Source organism: Eublepharis macularius, chromosome 2, assembly GCF_028583425.1.
Source record: "Eublepharis macularius isolate TG4126 chromosome 2, MPM_Emac_v1.0, whole genome shotgun sequence".
In the NCBI taxonomy this organism is placed as follows: Eukaryota; Metazoa; Chordata; class Lepidosauria; order Squamata; family Eublepharidae; genus Eublepharis; species Eublepharis macularius.
This window is the reverse complement of record NC_072791.1, coordinates 156213483-156240032: the sequence shown is the minus strand read 5'-3', so window position 1 is coordinate 156240032 and position 26550 is coordinate 156213483. Positions and strand designations below refer to the sequence as shown.

Genomic DNA, 26550 nt, shown 5'->3' with positions numbered 1-26550 from the left:
CAGAAGGGAGTGCAGTGAGTGCAGCAACAGCAGGGAGGGAAGGAGGGAGAAAAGACAGTTCTGTCCTAAGGGGAGGAGACCAGGGACACAGCCAGACCATTCCTTTCCATTCCATACTTGCCAAAACTTTTCTCTTTCTTCCAAAGGGACCCCACACAACCACAGCAGCATTTTTCCAGCTGCTGAACAATGAAGACATGGGAAGGGAATTATTTTTTTAAAAAGAGTATATGGCATCTAAGTTAAGTAGCAGCATTAGGATCAACTGAACACCTTTAACTCCATGGAAACTAACAGACTGATAAATTTAGCCCATCAAAAAAAGTACATATCAAGGCAGGAACTGAACTGATTCTTCACATTTATTGGCACTCTTTTCACCTTCACTACAAGTTTCCTCCTGCTTTCCTCTCCCCACTCCATTTCTGAAAAGTGAAGGTGCCAATCTTCCCATTCTGCGTGGCAGTGTACCTTTAGAAACATGCTTTGACTAAGAAAGAAAGAATACAGCAAAGCAACAAACATGTGGTCCCACAATGAGCTCAGAGCAAGATGCAATTATTCTAGGGGAGTTTTAACTTTTTTTGAAGACTGTTCAGGGGCTGGAAGCCTTTGAAACTGATTGATACAATCATTCAATGCTTGTGCTATGTTAACAGTCAGCTATAGGACAGTAGAGCATAAACGTTCCAAAAGCAACTTCTAGCCAAACACACTTTATTATTCAGGCTAGCTTCGACTGGAACAGAATCTTGAAAGTGAAAAGGGAACACTTTCATTTAATTTTTTCTTCTGATGAAGGGAGGTGCTTCCACCCACTGATTCAGTGAAGAATGGACAGCAACAGAGTCCAATACTTTGAGATCTGCATACAGTTCTAGGTACAATTTCATACGATCTATTGTTTGCATGATCCCAAAGGCCAAGGCATGTGAAGGCATTTGATAGGGGCCTAAAGATCATCAAAATGAATGTTCCACCCCATCAGGACCATCCTTCTCATTTTACACTGAACTTCCAAGAAGGTCAGAAACAGCACAAGAGAAGACAGAATTTACACATCAAACATCTTCTGGATCAAAAGCAACTTCTTATAGTTAACCCACAAGGTCTTCAGAAAACTCTGCAGCTGACACTAACACCCACTCTCTTTTTTTCCCTTTTTGTCTGTTTGCATTTCACAGTCCTGTGAATCAGAACACTCGTTCCCTGCCATCTGTATCTTCAGGGGGCCAATCCCCATCACAAATGCTTGGAGTCCACATGGACTGAAAGAAACAGCAGCACAACCATCAAAGCTCCCAAACTGCAAAGGTAGCTCTAAAATCCCACAGTGGGACGCAACCTCATTTACATCGTTTTTCTGCACTCCTCTTACTTCTCAGAGAGACTTCAGAAAGCATCTGATGTTCCAGGATAGACTGGGGAGTAGGGACTCTTTCTAACAAATCTTGAGGGTGCTTTTTTAAAAAAAAAAAAAAATAGAAGTCCAAATTGACTGAGGAAGTGGAATGTCCATACTGAACAGATATGCAAGTTCTCTCCTCCAATCTGTACATAGGCCTTTGCTTAAGTTCAAAAAGGTTAGAAAACATTCCCAGAGAGGAAGCCATATTTCCACAACTCTTCCTCACAACGCACCACATTTCAGAGCAGAGCAGAGATAACAGCAGAGCAGAGCTAAAGTCTCCTGCATTGCGGTAGTTGAGAAGACTTTCTGCCAGCCCCTCACCCTGCACCTTGAAACCTCAGACCACAGTATTGGCAGTGCATGACAACAAACACGATGGGTGGGGGGAGAATCCTCTTGCTTTTAGTCAGCTGATGACAGGCAGGGAGGCATCCCCCACCTCCCTACAGACAAGTATGATGAGGGGGAGAAAGAGAGTGCAGGAACCAGACGCAATGATGAAAACCAAAGTTCCGTGCTTATGGGAGTTTCATACAAGGTTGTCGATAACTTTAGCAGTTCAGGCCGCCTAAAGGCCCTACTCAGCGTGAAAGGCAGCCAGTCAGCCGCTTTTGCTTTCCATCAGCTTTCTGTGGTTTGTAAGTAAATCGACTACTGAAGAGTATTTTAAAAAATGAGCTCATCAACATTCTTGTCTTAGCTTGAGACTAATATCACCCTTCCTTATAAATGCTTATGAGAAAGCTGAAGCACCAGCCCCAGAATTTATTTACTTCATTTATACCCCACTTTTCTCCCCAATGAGGACCCAAAGTCACATTGTTCTCCTCGCCTCCATTTTATCCCTGCAACAATCCTGTGAGGTAAGTCAGGCTAAGTGCGTGTGAGTGGCCCAGGGTCATCCAGCAAGTTTTCTTGGCAGAGTGGGAGTTTGAATCTGGGTCTAGCAGATGGTAGTCTGACTGACACTCTAATCACTACCGCATATTAGCTCAATGGGCAATGCTCACCATGACCTATTTGCCCACTGGATAACAATCAAGGAATATCACCAGTGAGGCAACATGGGAGCCAGGCTGCCCCCAGTTAAGGTTCTTACGTGCCACAGGTGAGCGACGTCTCTTCTACCATCAAGGGAAGAACAAACAAGCTCATGTTCAAGGATGTTTGCCTGCACAGCCATAAGCATGACAGTTTTCATCCTCTGTATTTCAGAAACATTTAGCTTTGCTACTCAGTTCTAGTTTGCTGAAACCTAAAAGGCAATCTTTTAGCTTCTATGTTCTCAGGGACTCCTTCCAGCACCCACCAACACCTCAGTCCGTTTCATTCATTTTGAATGATTAGATTCCTCAGTAATATGTACCAGATTAGGTCCAAATGCCACCAAGTGAGACCCAGTGAAGGAAGATAAAATTAACTCCCCCCCTCTCAGCCCCAGAAAGGCAACTGAATAGCCAATGAAACAAAGACAGTGGGCAACTCTATTTTCATGGCTTTTATTAACATTTGCAAGTTATACTGATACTGCGTAGATCTTCTTGATGATCCCTGGAAGACTAAGGGAATGGTGGGGTAAGAATAGCTTGTATGATCCACAAAAAAGAATATTGCACAAAACCCAGACATTGCAGCTGTGCGAGTAATTGCAAGGGCCTCAATTAGGGAACATATAACACCTATACTACACCAGCTGCACTGGTTACCAGTTGAGTACCGGGTCCGGTTCAAGGTTTTGGTGTTGACTTATAAAGCCCTATGCGGACTGGGCCCAGCATATCTGCAGGACCGCCTCTCCCCATATGTACTCCAGAGGATGCTTCATTCAACAAATAAACAACTGTTGGTGGTCCCTGGCCCAAGGGAGGCCCACCTGGCCTCGACCAGAGCCAGGGCCTTTTCGGTCCTGGCACCGACCTGGTGGAACTCTCTGTCTGAGGAAACCAGGGCCAGGCGGGATTTATTATCTTTCCACCAGGCCTGTAAGACAGAGATGTTCAACCAGGCATATGGTGGAAGCTAGGTTGGGCCCCCACTGGCCACACTAAAGATCTCTCCACCACCCTACATATAAGCCAGGGCTTGAAAAACAGTATTTTATCATCGCCATCTGAAGAGAAGCTGTATTGTATAAAGTTGTTTTAATGTTATTTGTATACTGTTTTATCTGTTTTTAACTATATTTATGTACAATAAAATGATGTACTCCGCCCTGAGCCCACCTGGTGGGAAGGGTAGACTAAAAAATCTAATATAATGAATAAATAAATAAATTAAAGCTTTAAGCTTTCAGTGTGGGGAAAAAATTACGAGGCACATTCAGGAGCTGACAGAGAAAGACTTCTTATGACTGAAAGAGAGAAGATGTGCACATAAACTTTCCAGCCATTTGGTGGGGTCATAAAACAGAATGATCCTACTGCCCTTGCCCTGCACATTTAATGTTGCTTTCTGGTGAATATACACACTTTGAAATAGATTTGATGTTCTAGATTGGGGTCCCCAGCACGGTGTCCATGGATGCCATGGCACCACTGACACCTTTGCTGGCATCCACCAAATGTTTTTAGAAAGTGGGTGGGGGCATGTGGGGCTCTTGCCCAGCAGGATTTCTGATTGGCCAGTGGAAGTCCAATGGACTGTGCAAATTGTTTCAGTGGCAGCTGCCAATTCAATGTTGATTTTATTCTCTCACTCCTCTTTCCCAGAGTAGTTTCAAAATTACCACTGTTCCCCTGCACTTGGGCTTCCTCTGTGGGATTGGCTCCACCTGCTGCAGCAGCCATTTTGTGGTTAGCTCCACTTCCTGTAGCAGCCATTTTATGGTTGCACCCACCAACTTGTTTCAGAATTCCAAAGGTGCCCTCAGGCTCAAAAAGGTTGTACTAGATGCACCCTGATGTTTTAGGACATGCTTTGCAAGAGGTCAGCTTTAAAAAGTGGCTCTATAGGATTTCTTACTGTGGTTGCTTTTAGGAATGCGAGTCTAGAAATATGATCTGAATAAATGCAAATGTTCCTTGCACTGATCCTGGCTGCATAATGGACTGTTCAGTGTAACAGAGACATAGATTTTACAGGTCAGGACTGGAGAAGGAGCCCAAAATACTGTGTGTGTATTTTTAAGCAAGGAACGAAAGCACAACCTGAAGTCAGAGGCAGAGTAATTTACTCTGGTTTCATGAGTTTGCTATTTGGCTCATTGAGCTTGACCCCATACAACTCACGTAGCAGGTTTAGGAAAGAAACCCTGATATTAGAACTTTATTGTAATGGGTTAGATTAATCAATAGTCTTACTCAATGTAAGGCACAGTCATATATGTTTATGACTCCTGACCACTCCTTAAATATTATATAGATACTTGGCAGTGTAAGATTGCCAGCATTTTAAGGCCATTGCTGAGAAGGGTGTAGCTAGAATCCTCAAGCAAAATGTCAGGAGTACTTTTAACAGCATTGATGTTTGGCTAAAGAAGCAAATATGAGCATAGAATTAAGATACCAAAAATAAAAGAAGTGAATGGAAGCTAGTTAAGTCAAAAGTGCCAGTTGAGAATCTACGGTATTTTCTAATACCAAGGCATATAGCTTAGAAGATCATGTTACAGGAATCTGCATAACTGCTGCAACAGAACTCCACTCATCCCTGTACAGGCAAACTGGACTATGTCTTCATTCCAAGATGGCGGTGCAGATGCAATTGGTGAGAGCCCTGCTCCCTGAACCCAAACTTATCTTCTTAAAAGACAACAAAGTTTTTGAAGAATTAACAACTCCAATCCTTCTAATCAATTCTAGATCTTAACCTTAGAGTATATTAAGTATTTGAAATTTAGTGAACAGATTTTCATACTTTTAACAGGATTTCAGAAGATGTCATAAAGAGGAAATTTATAAAGAGGCTGGAGATCTGGGAACTGCAGCACTCAAAAATGATGTTATAAAGAGGAAATGCTAAATGGACCATCATCCTGGCTGGAGATTTAGGGAATAGCAGTGCACAGAGCATATCAACAAGGACTCAAAAGAACTTGATGTGCTATGGATTTAGGCAAAGAAACCATGGTTTTAACCAGGAAAGAACCAGTTCATTGAATAGGCACCACAGAAAGATAAAGAGATTTCACAAGTACATTTTGGCTATAGCAACCTGCTTTTTTCTTCTTTCACTACTGACTGTACAACACATATCAAATCAGATGTATAGAATAAATCCTTACTGCAATACAAGGCCACAGTGAAAATTCCTTCACATTATTTTTTCTTCCTTAAACCACTGCAGTTATGCTTAAGCCCAAGAGTTTGGTGAAGCAAAAAGGATGGGTCCTGGAATGGAATATAGAGCATACCACACCTTGAGTAAACTCACACACCCCATGTCACATTTGTGTAGAAGCTGTTTGGGACTTTTCCATTCTGGTCCCACACTGCTTAGGTTTATCCCTGATTTCCACTTTTTTTTTTTTTGCCTTTAGTTTCAACTTTGGGGTTGGGGGAGGTTGGGGGTTGGGGATTATTTCCTGTTCTTTTGATACCACTTTTACTCCAATCTTTTTCTGAAAGCTGATTCTGAGTTGATTTTTTCCTTGTGCACAATGTTTGGTCTAGTGGTTAGGAGCAGCAGGACTCTAATCTGGAGTCAAACTGGGTTCGATTCCCCACTCCTCTGCTTGAAGCCAGCCGAGTGACCCTGTGTCAGCTACAGCTCTCTCAGAACTCTCTCAGCCTCACCTGCCTCACATGGTGATTGTTGTGAGGATAATAACAACACTGGCTTGTTAACTGCTCTGAGTGTGGCACTAATCTGTCCTGAAGAGCGGTATATAAATTGAATGTTGTTGTTTCTTTCAGTTGTCCCACCCATTCCCACCCACCCCCAACACACTTTTCAATGATTGGACTTTCATCATCGTTGAACCACTCCCCTCCCCCAGATTTGTTTTCCATCTTTAAAAAATCATGAATTTCATATCCTTATATTGACTTATATTGTAATAGGAGGTGGGCCAGGTTCTACAACTCCCCAGCTTTCATTTTTTTTTAAAGTAAGTCTCTAGACCCTTATATCTCAACAAAGGAGGGGCATAGAGGCTTAGTGTTTTTTAAAATGAAAGCTTGAAAGTCAGAGAACTTGCTGCATCTATTATTACAATGGTATATTGATATAGGGATATGAAATTCATGATTTAAAAAAAAAATGCAAACGCCCTGGTAGCCCAGGGGAGAGGCTGTGGCCACTTCTGGTGTCAGAAAAAGCAGTATGGTATTAAAATCACACTGTTGTTGCTGCTCCAGGCTCCATTCCAACAGAGGTTGGTTTACCTGGCTGGTAGCAGCCTCTGCCTCCTGGCTCTGGGTCAGCCCAGGTGGGGCTCTCAGATTTGGACTGAGGGGAGACACTTAGGTATGGGTGGGGGAGCTGCTCCCCTTTTAGGTTTCCCCATGCAAAGACTGGCAGTGTGTTCATTTTTTATTTTTTTTAAATCAGCCCTTATATTGATATAACAATATAAACATGTACACAAAAATAAAAGGGTGTGTGCTGTGACATCATCGATGATGCCACCAATGACGACAGCACCCTCACTTGAAAATCTTGATTATGCCAGGCATGTGAAGAAGAAAATAAACTGACCCTACAACTGTGAAAATGCAAAGGAAGGTCAGATGTGTGAAGAACCGTATCCAAAATGATTTCTGTGTTTGTGGATCTACTGCTCAGAAAACCAGGAATAAGTCAAGCATGTGGAAAAGCCCTGGAAACAAACTAAACGTAAGAGAAACACTGAGAAGAGGAAAGTACAGAAGAACCAGTGCTAGAGGCTGGACTGGCTCATGTAAGAATATTTTAAGGATCTGGTTTGACATAACTGTGTTGCCACCAATGACTTGCATTATTTTCACTTTATTCGCTTCTGTGGAAAATTTCTGCCTAACAGAAAGGGGATGATTTTCATCAATCCTTCCTCCAACTGCAGTCCTCTGCTTCCTGCTAACGCTATTCCTGGGTATCCCCTTTCATCCAGAAGTAGCATTTTGGGGGATCATTCTGGGCCCATAGCAGGAGTGCAAAGGTAAGGAAAGCCTGTTCTGCTGACAGAAATCCTCTCCAACCGTAGAGGTTTACTTGAGTATCAAAGCCACTGTAAAAATGGCACCAGCATGTTGGACAGAACCCCATGGAAATAAAACTAAATTAAAAAAAATGTAAAAGGGTGCAAGTTACTGGCAGCAAATCAAACATGCGGAAAAAATGGAAATGCTTTGGAAAATCTCCACCATGTTAACAACAGTCAAAGTTCCCTCTTAGTTTTCATTTGTATTTTGAAAATAAGTATTATTTTGGACAAATGCTTTGGTGCTCATTGATATGGACCAGAATAAGCCCTCAAGGCTGACTTGGACTGAGTGTTCTGTACAAAGCCTAGCAGACTTTTGACAACAAACTAATGCAATCTTTTTAAAAAGTAGCATATGCAAATGAGCAGGGTTCGTAAACCCCCACTTTCTCAATACCCCTTAAACGCCATGAACATATAGAGGTCTCATTACTTTCTAAAGAAACCAAACCTTCAAGGTAACAGAATATGTCCACAAATATATACAGGCAGAAGCTGATACTTAACTTCAAATACTCTGATCATTTCTATCTCTTTGGTATCCCAGCATGATTCACAAACCCACAATAGTCTGGTTATACTCCCTGCTACTCTCGTTCTGCCCTGAGTGCTATTTATGAGGCAGCCACAAAACCGTGAACTAACAGGATAAATATGGGGCATTACAGATACAGTCCCTTAAATAAATACTCTGGGAGAGCTATTTCTACTAGGCCTGCATGGTTAAGTTCAGATTTATTTTCCCTCTCTTTGGCAGAAAAGGACTTAGAAGTAGCTGTAGGCTTCCCCCCCCCCCCAAAATCCTTAAAGCTGACTTAAGACTACTGTGAGCAAACCCTATGAATGATTTTATTTTCACAAACACAACAATTACAGGCCAATCTCCAAAATACCATTCTTAGGCAAGGTGATGGAGTGTGGACTGTTGATGCACTCCAGAAGTTTTTATATTGTACCAGCTTTGGGGCTTGAAGACCCAGTATTAGTAGTAGCTTTGTTGCCCCAGTGGATGACCTATGCAGGGGAATAGACAAGGTGAATGTGGCCATTTGTTGATTCTGCTAGCCCTCTTAGCTTCTTTTGCTATTATGAACCATGTCACCTTTCCAGATCACCTGGTAGGTTTGAAAATCAAAGTTTATTTCTGCTGAAATTCTACTCTTAACCACCAAGCAGAAAGACCATGAGCACTTTTAACTACGTGAAGCTGATTCAACAGCTGTAACCACTCCTAGGATACGGTTAATGTGACACAATACTTTGGTTACCTCCACATTTGATTATTATAATTAGACGCTGTTGAAAGATGCTCAAAAATTTCAATTAGTTAAAAGATGGCAGCCCACTTATTAGAAGTATCAAGCACATTACTACAGCTGGGCCACAGCTAAGATATCTTCACAAAATCCTAGTTTGTTTCCAAGCACAATTCCAAGCATTGGTATTAACCCAAGAACATCAAATGGCCCTACTCTATTTTAGCAACACCTACTCCCATAAAAATTGCTCTTCCAACATGACTCATGACAATGACAAGCAGAAGGGCCTTCTCTGCAATGCCACCCTCATAGTGAAACTACCTGTGCAAAGAGGTTCTTCTAACTTTTATTTATTAGGAGGTTAGTTTTAAAAATTCTAGGTTCAATGGGCACAAGAAGTAGGGTGAGAGGTTTGAGCCTTTGTTGACAACATAAGCTGGAATAAGTTTTTATGGTCTGAATTTGCTGAACAAGTTTTTCTATCTTCCCTTTCTTGCCACTAGTTTATTATTTATAGAAATATATTTTAAAATGATATTGTTTTTATTGTTTCATACTACGCTGTTAGCTGCCCTAAGGGCTCCATAAAGTCATGTTTGGCAGAGTACCTACTTTAAAATAATGCTACAATATATCAAGTCAGTATGTGTAGAGTGAGTTGATGATGGGATAATGGGCAGATAGCACTAATATGCCATGCCGTTTGGTATTCATGGTTAGATCAAAATCATGAAGACTGATTAGCCCAGTTTGTATCCTATGTCCTAGCCAAAGAAAAGCTAATGGAAATGCTGGAGGGATTGAGGGCTGTTGTCAGGTTCAGAATGCTTCCCTATATGTGTAACCATGTGTGTGTGTGACCCTCATTTGTGAAGTTGTCATGGTTTTGGAGAGGACAAAGTGCACCTACTAACATTTCAAAGTCCATGCAGAGTATTTTAGATTCCTTCTCCTGATCTATGAAACTCATGTCTCTTTCTCGTGCAGTGATTCCCAACTGAGCCAGGAACAATCCATTTAACATGTGCGTTCACCTTAATCACATTTCTAAGTTTCCTGTCATAGGACAGGAATCATTGGCAGAAGGGTTCTTCTGCCAACAGAAGGGCTATTTTTATGTAGCAGAAAAATTAATCATAACTCAATTGGTCCTTCTGCCACTGCAAGGCTGAGACCAGCATGTTGCACAAGCCATTTGTGGAAAGAAAGATTTGTGCTTGGGGATGTTTAACAGGTAGCAGAACAATGCTAACTTATGACTGTGTCCTCCCGGAATTTTGTAAGATCCAGCCCTCAGGCCACAATCTGTGTGTACTTATGTCATGGATCACATGGTCTTGTGTGGGCCTGTCCAATGAAGGCATCCCTTCCCAGATGCCTTCTAGACCCACAAACACACATCTTTCCCTCCTGCTCTCTACAGCCCTAGAGCAAGCAAGGGACTGATCGACTGTCACCACTCTGGTCTGGGAGTTCAACTAGGAGGACCAAGTATTCCCTCCCCTTCACCTTTCCAAGCAGTGCCCCTCTACTAATGAGTGTGCTGCCAGATGACTAGTCAAGCTTGAGTTTCATAGATCAAGAGAAGCACATTGAGAACCCAGGCAGATTAAAACAAACTGCTTTATTTAACAAGATGGGTGACTAGAATTGGGGCCCCAGCCCAACCTGGATGTGATGCCAAGCCCCTCTGCCCCACCGACAACCATGACCCACAGTCAGGACAGGACAGTACAACAGCAGGCAATGCAGTGGTGCCCAGGAAGTCGGGGAAGGATCCATTCAGCGAACTGGCACAGCAGAGGGAGAGAGGGAGGAATGCGCTCCAGCAGCATCACATGCACGCCAGCCAGAGCCCGTAACAGCCACCCGAGCCAGCTGGAGAGCAGAACCACGCTCCCAGGAAGAGCCCAACCGAGGCGGCAGAGGCTGTGAATGGGAACCACCGGCAAAGTGGTTCCCATTCACCAGCCAATCCCCAGACAGGCAGGGACAGGGTGGGGAAAGGCAAGGCAATGGTGGCCATGGCTGGCAGAGATGGTGGGAATCACACTAGAGGCTGAGGGCTGGATAAGTGGGAGGTGGGGCTGGTGATGGCAGGAAAGGATAAAAGGGAGCTCTCTTAATGGATAAAAGGATAAAAGGGAGCTCTTAATGCTCTCTTACTTTGCGAAGGACCAATTTTGACCCCCAAACAGGAAACTCAGTCCTTACTCATGAAAAAAATATATTGTGTAGTAGGCCCTGAGTAAACATGTTTAGGCTTGCTAACATATTAAAAGTAGAACTGCGCATGATTTGTCATGTTGTAATACTTTCTTATAGCCTTTTCTTCTTTTATAGAAAGCAACTGCTGTGGCACTGCTTTAAAGGGAGAGATGGGCATTTTCCTATTGAAAATTGCCACCTATCTCCCTCCCTGTTGCTTTCACTCCCAACTGAGGAAAACATGCCTGGTAGCAGAAGGGAAAATGGTTAAAATGTTTAAGAAGTTAAAATGGTTAAGAAGTCTTCTCCCCCTGCCCTGGTTTCCCCTTTTAAGTATCAGTCCCGGCAGCTGCATCCTGTAAAAGACAATAATCTATAAAAAAGATTAGGGAACTGCACCCATCATGTAATCCTACCCCAGGGCACTTTTTAAAGTTGAATGCGTTTGTCTTTCTTCTACATTTTGTAAAAGTTGATCATAAAGGAATAATCACTGCAATAGAGCTGAACTCTAGCACTGAACTTGATTTTAATCAAGTTCCCCCATAAAACATATTCAAAGCGTAAGTAAATAGAATTAAATGCATATGGCTATCCTGGAGACATGCACAGAGGGCATATGGTAAAAAAAATTGTGACAGAAGCTTAATTTTTGAAGAGGGTTTATAGTTCAGTCCCTGTTCCATACACATATACAAAGGTGATTAAAAGTCAATATTCACAACCTACTGAGTAGTAACAAGACAAAAACACACAATACTTGTGCCACAAGCAGCTGCTGTGTTCATTTTCTCCATCACAGCCCACAATGACTTCATTCACAAACTAGATATAGACTGCCCACCCCACCCCTCCACGCTGGACTGAAGGGAAATGATTTACAGGGACTTCAGCAGTTAACTCAGTAAATTAAAAAATTATTCCAAAGCTGGGGAGGGGCAGGCATACTGGGCAGTAAATAATAATACAGACAGTGGGTGAAGCATGGCAAACATCTGTGGGCAGACAGCCTGGCTGTAACATATACACACACTGACGACAACAGGCAGCTACTGTATTCGTTCATACCACAAACATGTGTACAGCAAGCAACACTCTCACATTCACACAGAGGCACAGATCAAACACACATCCTGAATATACAAGAAAGCTATTTTCGATCATCCTGAAGAAACTTAAGATTTAAAATACAAACTAGACTAAAAATATATTGTCGAAGGCTTTCACGGCCGGAGAATGATGGTTGTTGTGGATTTTCCGGGCTGTATTGCTGTGGTCTTGGCATTGTAGTTCCTGACGTTTCGCCAGCAGCTGTGACTGGCATCTTCAGAGGTGTAGCACCAAAAGACAAGAGATCTCTGTCTTTTGGCGCTTATACCTCTGAAGATGCCAGCCACAGCTGCTGGCGAAACGTCAGGAACTACAATGCCAAGACCACGGCGATACAGCCCGGAAAATCCACAACAACCCTCCGACTAAAAATACTTCCAAACTCTTCAAACTGATTCTGTGTACATTACACATATAAAGTAAATGCAAGTACAGCATACCCAAGTTACTCTGGTAAATTATAACAGTGTAATCAAAAAAGGTTTTGTAGATCCTTTTTTGTCAAGAAATGGAATCTATAAGGGCTTCCAGAAATTTGAGACCTAGTAAGATGCTTGATGAGGATGGACATTCTGTCCTCATACTCCTCCAACCTTTTTGCTTCTTTCTAAGGATAATATATGACAAAATTGCTACATGGAAAACATAACCAGCACACATATACCAGGACAACACAGAGCACAATATCTACGTGCATAATCCTTAAGTATGACAAATGTGCACAAGTCACCTGCCGTTTCTACACAGAAGCAGCTTCTGCACAGGATTGCTACCCTGTATTAAGCAGGCTGAAGGTTCATTTGCTGTCACTCATATGCTGCCTCTATCCCCCAACTGGGGTGAAGAGAAACTTGGGTGAAGAGAACTGAGTTTGCAAAAACAATTCAAGGTTAAACTCCTTTCTGCCATGCTGCAGCCCCAATCTAAACCCCTGCCCCATGGTGGCTGTTTAAAGCTTAAAAAACAAAGTGAACAGTGAACTGATCCTCCATCATCACATCCAGTTTGGCCCTGCCATTCCATCCACATTTTTCAGCTTTTCTTGGCAATCGCGATGGCTAGAACATGCTTTCGAAGTGGTTGCTGAGATTCTCAAGATTCTGCAAAAGCAATTAGGTTCTGCATCAAAATATCCAATCCCTGCAACAGCAATGTCTGCAAAATGAATAGTGGACACAGAAAGCTGGGAATAAAGAGCCATTCATACAAACTGCCCACTTCCAGCTGGCTCTGACACATTTTAAGTTTTTAGTTGTACTGCGGTCCTGTGGAGATTATTCTCATTTTCTTCAACCTGACAAAAAATAAGTGAATGTAATTGCCCAATGTCCTGACCCCTGAAACAGCAATTGCAGATAAAACACTAGAACTAGTCCTTCCAAATTCCATGCAAGGAAACTGAACAACAGATCCTCCTCAGCACATAGGAAGACGGTTTCATAAGAAACTAGTTATCTCTTTTACAAAGAGGAAAGAATTTAACTCTCTATGAAACAAACTGGTCTTTTTGGATAACTCATATTGAACTCTATGTTTAAAGTATGTTGTTATTTTGTAAATTTTGGTTACTTTGTTACCTTATAATTTGTCCTCTCTTGTATAAACTAACAATAGTTTATACATCTTCTGCTGTGCATTGGGGAAAGGGAAGAGGAGAGAGGGCCTCAGTTAATTTGCTTCCTTCTCCTAATTCTGCTGCTAAGCCTATGATTGCTCTCTTGCCAATAGGCAGTTCTCTCCCCTCCCTTTGTATATTTTGGTAGCTTGTGGGATTTTGTTGAGCATTTGGCAAGTTATTTGAGGATGAGGGCAGAAGTCTCACAGTTTCATCCTAAGCAGAGTTACAACTTTCTAAGCCCATTGACTTCAATGGACAATGTAAATCAGAGAAAGCTAGCAATTAAACCAATGCATTAACCTACAAACAGCAATGTTTGAAATTCAAAGTAATATTTCTTAAAGTACCAGGGTGGTAAGAAGGCTTGAATTATTAGGACTGATATTACTAGCCATTTGAGCTTTACTGCACTTGGCAGAGAGTTGGAGATAAATATATTTTAATCTGTAACAGTGTCACCTCACTCTGAGCATAAACAGACGGATGTACACTCATCTTCATTGTAGTTGACACTCCCCACACCGAAAAACAATACCTCAGACACACACAAGCCTAGCAAGAAAATGCACCATCGCTGGCCTCACAGCAAGCTCTCCCGGCAGGAACGTCTGCTGGCAAAAGGCCACTGGATAATTAGAGTGCAACAGGAGTGAATTGCTCCTGGCAGCCTGTCATGGGGATAGCAAAGATACATCCTTCATGTTGCTAATCCAACATTTCAGAGAAACCGGGTGGAAGCACTCTGACAGCCCTGCCAAACAGTTGCACCTGCACAGAGCTTTGCACTCTTCTTGAGATGCAGCAAGCGTTCAGTGATCCCTGTTTACCACCCTGTCCGTCTCTTCTCACTGAATTTATTCTCCTAGAGGCCAAACTCCAGAGCCATTTTTGCAGTAAACTGGAAATACATGGAAGCGTGGACTATTGTGGGCCTGGTGGCTGAGTCTGGGCACCCACTGGACTAGTTGCTGGCTTCTAGTTAACGACATCAGGCTAGTGCTGGAATATTTCATTGCTAGGTTTTATTTCGTTTTAAACTGACAACTTTTTAACATATGTTTTTAACAGTGCAATCCTATGCAGAATTACTCAGTTCTAAATCCATTTACTTCAGTAGGCTGCACTAACTTTGCATAGGAATGCTCTGTAAATGCACAAAATCAGGAAAGTATTGTGTGATAACTTCATTATTTTACTGTGGCATCAGCTTCTTGGGACTTCTTCAAATGCATTAACAAAGTGGGGGCTCACATCTGTGGCTTGGATCCAGCAGAACATTTCTGCCAAGTGGAGTTCTACCCACAGACTATGATTTTCTCGCATCCTCCCCGCCTAGAAAAATTCTCCTGAAATGCTGTTCCTGGGAAGTCAGGACTCAGGAGCAGCATTTTAGAGAGAATCTGGGGCTGAATCAGGAGGAGGAAGGTTTAAAAATCATTATCCACGGGCAGCAATCTTTCTGTCCATGGAAACACTCCACTGAATCCAAGCCCATGAACAATGATGCAGTGCAATAAAACAAACCTTTAAGGTATCACTGGAATGTCTGTTATTTTGCTATAAGATGCTAATATATCTGTAGTGATAATTTAGAGGCATTTTCTTATATTTTATTGTGTTAAGGAAATGGCAATCTGTAGACTATTCTAAGATCCTATGTCCATAGTTTGTTCTAGAACAAGGTTCAGAGACTGCTATACAAGATGTTTTAATTGCTCTTCAGATTCAAGTTGCTTTAAGCCATCCTTCGTTCTGATAATCTTTACTGACAGAGCCAGAAATATTAAACTATGCCTTCCTCTCCTTAAATGCTCTTACTTTACTCATGTCTTCATAAAACTGAGCCTGTTACTAGTTCAATAAATAAGGGACAATGAGTAAACAAAACAGGATCTCCATAGTATTTACATACTACATTCATTACAACATCAAAACTCTCCTTTTGTTTGCAGCCAGAAGCATTTGATGGAAATAATTTTTTGTTAGCTTCTGTAGTATGTTAAGCACTTGTGAGTCAATTATTAAATGCATCTGATTAAGCAAGCTCAGGTCCATGAAAGTTTATGTCACAGTATAAAGTGCCAGAGCACTCTGTTGTTTCTGTCCTAAAAGCCAATATACTAGAACTCTGGACTTACCGCTGGCAACCTGGCATATTAACCTTGTAATTCCTCAAAAGAAAACTGGAGCATAAAACACTGAAATACAAAATCCGAAAGAATCACAAAAATAATGCACGTATTGTGGTGGAACTGGACCTTACAGCTGGATAGCAGAAAATGCTAGTTGGCTACCAAGCCCTGCCACAATGTGTGGACCCCTGACCTATTAAGTACTCTTGGATTCTGCAGCTTATATACACTGTGTCACTCTACTGGGAATCATCTTCCCAAGAAAGAGCAAGAGTAGCAAAAGGGCAGATTTTTGGATGAGTGCCAGGATTTGTTCTCCGAACTCTATTATGGGCTCATTGCCAGAGTGGATACTTCTTTTTGTACAGCTCCCATATCTCACAGACCTCCTAGAAGACTGCACTGAAGCAGCATGTGTGTGTCCCAGTTATGCTGCTGCCATGCCAAATGGGAAACTTAAGGAGGTATATGTCAGATTGTGTACTCTCTCTCCAGCTTCATCTAGGAAGCAGTGAGGCAGGAATTCAACCACAGGAGACAGCATTCCTGACAAACAATGTCACATCTGTGAAGGAATTCTGGTGGGGTGTATCACTGGCATCATTCCATCCATATGACCAGGCTTGGCATGGCCATTTGCAGGACATGCACAGAAATTTGCCTGGGAAACAATGGAATGAAGATGATCAGTTGAGGGAGGAAAAAAACAATGAATTTTTCTCTTTAAAGGATGACATTTTCTCAAGAATTCATATTTTGAACTGGCAGCAGCTAGAACTCCTGGGTTCTCACTGCTGGCAAGAACCAACATGCCTGTCCACTTTTGGTTTCTCAACTGCAAAATTTTGAGGTTTCTGGCACAAATTACATAAAAGGTTCATACACACTGCGTTATCCAAAGAAAAAACAGGGGTGTAACTTATTCACGGCTAGCTATGCTGGGCTGCACTGGGATTCTGCAGTACATATACAACTCCCACTCTATTAGGGATAATCTTCCCAAGAAAGAACATCAAGGCCCAAACATAGGAGGTGCCTTCTGATGCCCAGAGATAAAATTCTCCCTTGTACAGTTTTAGCTTTGAAATATGAAGTATCATGATATCTCTGCTGTCACTATTTTTAACATTATCCACTGACTTTAGGGGTGGGGGTGAGTAAAGAACTCATGGCAGAGGGAACAGGGACAGCCTACAGCTTGGTGGAAGAGCACATGCTCTGAGGAGGTTCCCAAATTCAACGACTAGCCTCTATAGGGAAAAGGTAAAAGATATTATATGTACCATTTTTCCCAGCAAAAATTTAGCATACACTGCCCTGACCTGATCGGGCAAGCTAGCCTGATCTTGTCAGATCTTGGAAGCTAAGCAGAGTTAGCCCTGGTTAGTACTTGGATGATGGAGACCACCAAGGAAATTCAGGAGTCCACACTTATTCGCCTACCAGGAGCTGTGGGAACACAAGGCAGTGATACCGCAGTGGGAATCCTGGCATCTGGAGGGGCTCGCTGGCTGGCAGGCAGGCCTGGAGATGGGACAGACATAGCCCCCAACAATAGTACCACCTCAGGAGGAGCAGATGAGCCAGCAGTCACACTAGATGTCCCCAGCCGCATCTGGGACTGTGGGAACAGAGCCAGCAGCTGCACAGCTGTGCCAGCCCCAAGGCTTTCAGCAGTGGTAGTGACTGGGCCAGGTGATCCTGGGATGAGGCTGGCTAGAAGCCCCTATGGCAGATGGCCTCGACAACCCATGGAGGTGGGGCCAGCCAAGGCGCTGGCATCAGCCTGAAAGGGCTGGCTGGGATCCTTCACTCAGTGACAGCCGACCTGGAGGTCAGTCTCTGGAGAGCGAGGGGAGGGAGCTGCTCCCTCCATTAGTCCCAGAGATGATCCTCAATGGGGAAGGAGGGTGGTTGCAGAAGCCTAGGGCTGGGACCGCCCCAGAGTACCCTTAAGCAGTCATGGTACCCTTGAGCAGTTGGGGGAGGAGAGAAGGAGAGGAAAAGCAAGGCCCCACACTCATGGCAGAGGTATGACATTGGAAAAAGAGAGTAGCTGGGAGTGTAGTTAAATCCCCCTCCTCCTCCCCCCCCAATTCTGAGGCTCACCCAGACCCCAATAGGCTGGAGAAGGCATCTGGGGAGGGGGCTGCAGTTCCAAACTCCTACACGGGGGTAGAAGAGTCTGACATAAGGGTCTCTACACAAAGACAGGAATTGGCAAACCACCTTTGTTCATCTCTTGCCTTGAAAACCCTCTGGGATTGCCATAAATTGGCTGTGACTTGACAGCACCTCTCTCTCTTTCTCTCTCTCTTTCTCTCTCTCACACACACACACACACACAGAGAGAGAGAGAGAGAGAGAGAGAGAGAGAGCTCTGACAAGCCTGTGCAACCAAGACTGTGGCCAGATCATAACTCCCTTTGTGTGCTCATTTAGTTATAATCTAAACTTGTATACCACTAATTTCTTCTGACTCCAGCATTACTAGCCTCAACCTTGCTGTAGTGTGATGAAGGAGTACTTTGAAGAATGAAGCAAAAACTCTCCAGTGCTCCAGCTGAAAACAGACACGAGAGTGGGGGGAGAATAAATACCAAACACAACTGAAAAATGAGTCTGGCTCTCTTGATCAGATCACTGGCTTGATCCATCCAAGTATTTTCCATGGGGTTGCCATGAAGAGACACTGGCCAGCAACAAAAGGCTCAGTAGTAACAAATGCAATCCTAGCGCCTTTCTCCATTTGATTTCTGCTTTCTGAAAGTACAAGGCACATGACGAGAAGGAGGGGAAGAAGCCATAAATACCTATGCATAAGCACAGACTCCTCTGAGAGTTCTATAAACCATCCATTACCATTACTGTTTTCTTCAGTGCAGAATCAAGTGCTTTGGATGTTAGTTTCTCCAGGAATAGGAACCTCTACTGACCTTACAAGGGAATGGAATGAGTTCTACATAGAAGCCCAAGAACATTCCAGGGTGATGCTGTGGGGACTATTCTGCACAGATGCATAAAACAGGCCTTGTTGCTTCTCCACATCTGAAAACTGAAACTTCACATCCTTTAATTTGAGACAGTATATTGTGCTTAAATGGACAAGAATGCTATAAACGTCCGATTTTCCACAGGAGAGGGACTGTTTCTATTAATCTGTGAGAATCTATACATAATATTATCCCCAAAGCTATTTACCCATGGATGTCCATTGTAGTATTTCAAAGCACAGGCAGCAAGAAATCAAGGCTAAGAACTTGACTGAGTACTACAAGATCACAAGGTCAAAGCAGGGAAAGGGGTGTATACTCCGAGGGAGTCCCTTCTTTCCAGCACAGATAGTGACACAGGGAGGAATCCTGAGCAAGTATACACAGAAGTAAGCCCCATTTTATTCAATGGGGCTTACTCCCAGGAAAGCGTTAGAGTTTCAGACCTCATGTACACATGTACACAGAAGAAAGGGGCAGCCCAGAAGTCCTGGCTCCAGTGCAGCAACTGATGATGGGTGTAGGGATGCTCTTCTGCATCCCAGATGGTGTTTCTGTTAAAAATCATGAGATTTCATGGAACAGAACCCCAGAAACAATCCACCCCTTGCCTTCCCTCTTTCCTCACCCATTTTTACCCATTTCCCCTACATGGTCTTCTGCAACTGTGCGGGGAAAATTTGAATCCAGGAACTGGGAGGGGTTCTCTAATCTAGTAAGCAAAGCCTCTCCTTGGCTTTGGCAGGAGAGGTGTTGCTTACGCCCCTTCAAATGAAAACATTGAAGTGTTGTCATTTGGGAAACTGGTCATGGTGACAGCCTGTTCTAGCACGACAGCTGGGCGAGCACACACCAAGTATCCAGTACACCCATCACACACCCAAGCCTTGTGCACATTTCCTTCCCTCTCACAGGCATCCAGAAGTTGTCTTGTGCCAGCTTTTCTAGTTTGTGTCTACAAAGGAAGGGACTGGAAGCAAGCAATTGCATTCCAGCCCGCCTGGCATTTGGAGCTCTCTTACTAGCTCCAGAAGAAGACGCAGTATCTTAGGGACTTGGGTGAGACTCTAGAGGAAGTGTGAGTCTTTGCTCTCTGTGCCCTCTCTTACAAATCACTCCGGCACTTTGCAGCTATTTCACTCATGCCATCTGTTTCTCAAGCCAGGCCCACGTGCAGCTGGTGACCTTCAAGCTGTCCAAAAAATACATCTGTTCCCCACCTCTCCCCATTCCTCTTCATATGCTGGCTCTAAGGCTGGCTGTGACAGAATCTTCACAATATATGTGGGCAGGGAGTGACCATGACTTAGCAACTGAAAACCCACGGCAACTATCATGAGGTTATCAAGTGTTGTGGACTGACTTCAGCTGATATTGAGGCCAATCAAAGTAACAAGTGTTATCTAAAGGAAAAACAAATAATCCCCAACCCTTCTGCTACTCACAGAAGTCAAAACTAGTGGAAATTTGTACTGTGTTTCTTAATAAATCAAACCAATTTGTATCCTCTAAGGGAGCTTTCACACATTACACTAAAAACACCTCTTGAACCTCTTACTGTGCCAATGCTACAGCAAAAAAATGTGGTGGTGGCGACAAATAAAATGTTTATTCCTCTTCGTAGAAACAGAAGTGGAAGGTATACCAAGGGTCATCTAGTCTAGCCCCTGCACAATGCAGGAAATTCACAACTATTACCCCCTTACCTCCCCCAGTGACCCCTGTCCTTTGCCCAGAGGACGGAAAAAACCCTCCAGGATCTCTGGACAATCTGGCCTGGAGGAAAATTCTTTCCTGGCCCCAGAGTGGCAAACAGTGTTACCCTGGGCATATAAGAAAGGGCCACAAGAGCCGAATACCAGCTCATCCCTTCATGCATTCCTTCTCTTGATCTGTGTATATTCTTATTAAGTCAGAGAATCATCATAGCTGTCAGATGAACATCTAGCCTCTTCTTAAATACCTCCAAGGAAGGAGAGCCCACCACCTCCCAAGGAAGCCTGTTCCACTGAGGAACTGCTCTGTCAGGAAGTTCTTCCTAATGTTTAGCTGGAAACTCTTTTGATTGAATTTTAACCCTTTTTTCTAGATCAGTGTTCTGAGGCAACAGAAAGCATCTCTGCTCCATCAGCTATGTGACAGCCCTTCAGATACTTGAAGAGGGCTATCACACCTCCGCGCAGTCACCTCCTCTCCAGGCTAAACATACCCAGCTCCTTCAACCTTTCCTCATAAGACTTGGTCTCCAGACCCCTCACCATCTTTGTTGCTCTTCTTTGGACACATTCCAGCTTGCCAACATCCTTCTTAAACTGTGGTCCCGTCCATCCTGTCTTGTAACGTGAGACCGCCCTTCTGCACAAGCATGTCAGTGGCTGGGCAGGGGTGGGGTGGGGGTGGAATATGCTGTTGATGTGCTAACTCTGCATGCAAATCCCCATTGACTCACACGGAGCAGCTTCTGATTTAGACCTTGTTAATGTGGTATATAACTCAAGAAAGAGACAACCTAATTTTGGCCAATTATAGGTTTCTATTCATGTTACCAACCATTTCAAACAGAAACCTCATCGGTGAAAATGCCCTGTGAAAGTATTAATACATCGTTTCACAGTTCATCTGCCAGTGTTGTTCCAGCTCCTTTCCTTTGTATACTCTTGTACAACTTTTGGCAGTTTACAAAGGCAGCTGAGTATGGTCAGAAACAATGTTCTGTTCAATCCTTTGACCAAAGTGTGTGTCAAAGAATAGTACCAGAAAGAACATTTGTACAGTAACCTTGACAGTCCGAGGGTCACAGAAATCTTGAGCAAAAGGTCACCAGCCCCACCAATACTTGCTTGAACAGCCACTGATGGATTTACTGTCTTCAAATGCTCTTAATCCTTTCTATGCTACCAAAGTTTATATTGTGGTATACCAAAGAGTTCCACCAAGTAAGTCTAAATTGTGACTTCTTGCTTTCAGAAGAAAGTAGAAGAAATCAAGCATGGCATTATATGCTGAAGCTCAGCTGTGGGGTACCCTATTGCTTGCCCTGTTTTAGACTGTATCACTATCTAGCTTTTCCAGGGCCGTTTCCAGATGGCTTACCTGAAGCCACTCCATGCCGCAATGTTGTGGATCGTGCCGGGGAAAACGCGAAATTTCGCATTTCCCCCAGCACGATCCACAACATTGCGGCATGGAGCGGCTTCAGGTAAGCCATCTGGAAACAGCCCAGGATATCAATTTTTACACTTATCTAAGTGCACCGCTGCAATTTTAGCCTGTGTTTGTACTTACTACATGTTCATCTTTAGGGCCTGATTTCTCTGCTTGTCTTTGACCTGCTCTTAATCCTTGTCGGGGTTGGAGGAATCCCCTGACTCCCATCAGGAGCACAGCTGGGTCATTGCAGGGCCAATTGCCTCACTAGGTGGCAGCATTCATAGACTGTTCAGCCATGGGCCAACTACACAGACATGGCCCAGGGATCAGGGAGTAATCGTGGGGTTAAAACAGGATAGGAAGGAGTTAAAATGGGGGATTCTGAAGCAGAAGTTACCAACCAATCAGCTCTCCAGCTCTTGGGGGACAGCCCGCCCTCTCATGAGAGCTGGGGGATGTGTGTGGGCTTGCTTCTTCCTTTGGCCTTTAAAAGTCAGGGAGAGGGCAATGAGGACAAGCCAGTTTCAGCTTCAGGCTGCAGGGGAGCCAGGGGGAAGAAAGGAGAAGGATTAGGGTGAACCCCCTCCCCTTTCCAAAGCTGAGACCTTTAAAAAAGAGTGTGTACGCAGAAAATAGCGTCTTCTCGCGAGAGTTTTGTGCGATGTTGCGCAAAACTCTTGCAAGAAGATGATATCTTCCGCGTTTTTTGCGCTACGTATCGCGATGATTCAGAAGCAAGTAAGTAGGGTGAAAAGGGCCCATGTAAGCAGCTTGCTGTACGGGACATTGGATTATTGGAAGGGAGCCCGAATGTGGACCATGACAGATCTCTTGCTTCTCTCATTCCCTTATTCTCAATACTGCTTCATATCCTTCACTCTGAAATGCTGCTTTTCATACAGTCTCAAAGAAGCCCTTCACAAATGCATACCAATCATTCCACTTCCCTAAATGGCACTTCACCTGGGCCGATTCCAGATGGCCCTCCGCATCGCGAAATGTCGCACGTTGTCGCGCAGAAAACGCGATATTTCGCGTTTTCTGCGCGACGATGCGCGACATTTCGCGATGCGGAGGGCCGTCTGGAATCGGCCCTGAAGATGTGAGAAAGCATTAGCAAGTAATTCATCGTGAACCTATGCAACAGTATCTAAGAGAGGAATTAAAGACTGATTCCTTGCATGAGACTTTACAAGTTGCTAAAAGACTACAGCAATGGAAAGACAAAAGCCCACTTCCCATAAATCAATAGATTGATTACCACCATTGGTTTTTTTGTTTGTTTGGGTTTTTTTCCTTTCTTTTTTGCTTTACACAAATAAATAAAAAAATAAAAAATGAGACTTTGAGGGCATCTGTCCTAGTCAAAATATAACCAGTCCTACCAGAGTTGCCCCCTGATGCCCTTGTATCTTCAAAATCTATCACACAGCATACTTCAAGAATACAACCAGTTGGCACATGGACTTCATTAGAATGTTCTCCTCTATTAAATCATCTTCTATGGTAGCTCACATATTCTTGGAATTCCCGCGTCTAGCAAAGACCATCATTCTCATAGTGCTTCTGCAGAAATGCCTTTTCCTGTCATAACTATATTTTGGTTATGTAAATGTATATTGCATGATGGCTCTGAGCAAAGGATCCAGACTGCAGCCCATGGCACTGCTTGTGAAAATGATTAAGAGATTAAGATATACAATTAACTTGGTGTGTGGCTAAATTTTTGGTGGCCATAATAAAATCACATAACTCTGACAGTAAACTCTAGGTTTCCCTTTTTGTAGATGATGGCTCGCTGTTTATAACTTGGGTCGTGGAAACAGTAATTAAGAAGCAGCAACTAGTGGAACTGCACCACTTCCATCCTTAACATGCTGTATCAAAATGGCAGCAAGACTTCAGACAAGCTTCAAAGGGATTCTTGTGTTTTATACAATCCAGAGAACTAGGAAATCCTAGTCACATCCATGTAATATTTTAAAAAACAAACAGTTGTTTTCAAATGGGTTAAAACTGGTATACAAGCTTGCCTGTACCTGAAAACCAGGTTATATGAAATGGGAGATGCAGCCACTTACCCTCCAAGCTATCTTCATGACGCATGTTGAAGTTTTCATAAGAGTCCCAGCGGATTAGTGGATCTGAGGTGTTGTAGTCTACAGAAACACTAGGGCCATTCTCAAGGTGTTCCATGCCTTTGAAGCAAAGATAGAAGGTTTTCAGTAACAAACCTATCCTCACTGACGGAAGAAATCACACACATGAGAAATGAAAGGGATGGAAAAAACAATGAAAACGGTAACTGGAAGAAAGGGGTAGGGCTTGTAGCTCACAGATGTGAGCACATCTGACAAGATTCAGGATGGTGAATCCAGAAACTTGTCAAATAAAAGCAACTCAAGCAAGAGGGAACCAAAGCCTGTGTCAAGTCACAGACATGGAATCTACCCAAGGGAGTGAGGACTAGGGGTTGTGGGGAAGAAGGAATATAAGACTAGCAGTGCAATCCTAAGCACAGTTACACCCATCTAAGCCCATTGACGTCAACTGATTTAGAAGGGTGCAACTCTGTTTACAATTGTACTGTAGAGGCTGATGACTGGATGGGAAGCCACAGAAGACTTTGAGCACATGATCAGACAAACAGTCACTCATGCAAAGACCTGAGACCTTGAGATTTGTTATTGTCAGAAGACCAGCAGAGGCCATTCCTCTGCGGATGCAATGGATGGGGTCTTAGCCAACCAGGCAAGCTGGTAAGAAACTATCTGCTGGAGATGATTTTGCAAGACCCAGCAACTCAGTTGGATGAGCAGCTGACCTCACATTGATGGGACTCATTCTAGCCCCCCTCAGCACTGCCAGAGAGGAAGGAAGGAGGAAGAGAAGTCCTAAACCAAAGCTTCCTGGTATAGCAGCATAGGATGACAGGAATCACAGAATACTACAGGAATCACAGAAGGGCTATGTATACAAACTGTAGCAATGTGTAAATGGATAGTAAGAACTAACAGGGAATAGAAGTAGGGACAAGCATGAGCTCCAGAGGAAAAAAGGTGTCAACACCTTTATATTTATTTTATTTTACAAAATTTATACCCTGCCTTTCTGCCCTCATAAGGGTCACCAAGGAGACTAACAAATTTAAAACATACCTCATAAAACCATGTCTTAAAAACCATTAAAACCAACTAAAACGCATAATTAAAAATATCAAAGCCAGAGCTAAAATACACATTGAACAACAGAAAAACAGCAATTAAAACATTGGGCAGGGAGGAGGAATCAGACAAAACAAAAAAGTATGCACTCATTGGTAGAAGATGATAAAAGAAGGGGACAAATGAGTCTCTCTGGGTGGGGGGAGAATTCCAGCATTTGGGTGCCAAGATCAAGAAGGCCCTCTCACGGGCTGCCACCCATCTAATTTCAGAAGGCAGTAGCAGCTGCTAAAGCAGAGCCTCTGAAGATGACTGCAGTGGTTGAGTAGGTAAGTATGGTATGTTGGTCTCTATTAGAGATGGGCACAAACCGGAAAAAAAATGAACCATGCCGTCCGTGGTTCATCAAACTTCACGAACCATGAACTTTCACGAACCTGCCCTGGTTCGCGAACCAGTTCGTTTGGTTCGTGAAAATGTCACATCCACGTCAGAAAATCATCACTTTTGGGCCAGCAGAAGGTCACTTTCGGGTCAGCAGAAGGTCTGCAGGAAGTCCATCCGCTGTTGTTGAGTAAACTGATTGATTGGCACCAGGCTGTCTGCAATCACAAACCAAAAAATGAACCAAACGAACCAGCCTAAAGTTCGTGGCGGTTCGTCAGAACTGGGATCTGACAAACCGTGGTTCGTGAACCACGAACCAGCCTGCTTTGTGCTTGATTTTGGTTCGTATTTCAGTTCATCCCCATCTCTAGTCTCTATCCAAATAGAGCTTTCAGGGTGAAAACCAGCACCTTGAATTGTGTCCAGAAAGAGACTAGGAGCCAATGCAGATATGCCTAGACTGGAGTAATATGATCCCTACAACCCACTCCAGTCAACATCCTGGCTGCAGCATTTGGCACCAACTGAACTTTCTGAACATTTCTCAAGAGCAGGCCTACATAGAGTGCATTGCAGTAATCTATTCTAGATGTAACCAAGGCATGCACCACAGTGGCCAAATCTTTTTCTGCCCAAGAAAAGCTGCAGCAGGCTAACCAGTTGAAGCTAGTAAAAAGCAATCCTGGTCACAGCTGCCTCTGCTTATCCAGCAGTAGCCTGGGTCAAAGAGCACCCTCAAGACTACAGACCTGTTCCTTTAAGGGGAGTACAACCCCATCCAGAATGTGTGATGCCTTAAATCCCAGGCCAGAACTTCCACTCACTAGTAGCACTTCCAGTTTGTCAGGATAAAAAATCAGTTTACTAGCCTGCATCTACTCCAAAATTGCCTACAGGCACTGGTTCAGGGTTTCTACAGCCTCCCTAGGATTAGCCAGAAGTGTGGAATATTGGTGACAACCCAGTTGAAATCTCTGGATGACTTCACTCAGCAATT

At 43.4% G+C, this 26550-nt stretch overlaps 1 protein-coding gene across 10 annotated transcripts in view; it reads right to left on the bottom strand.

Moving 5' to 3' along the window:
* The window catches only part of TNS1 (tensin 1), a 390644-nt gene that overhangs the window by 80720 nt on the left and 283374 nt on the right, over nucleotides 1-26550 (bottom strand). For all 10 annotated transcript variants that reach the window (XM_054971388.1, XM_054971389.1, XM_054971390.1 and 7 more), the window contains one exon: nucleotides 24084-24200. In XM_054971388.1, the coding sequence (XP_054827363.1) occupies nucleotides 24084-24200 (117 nt within the window). The remainder of the gene's footprint in view (nucleotides 1-24083; nucleotides 24201-26550) is intronic.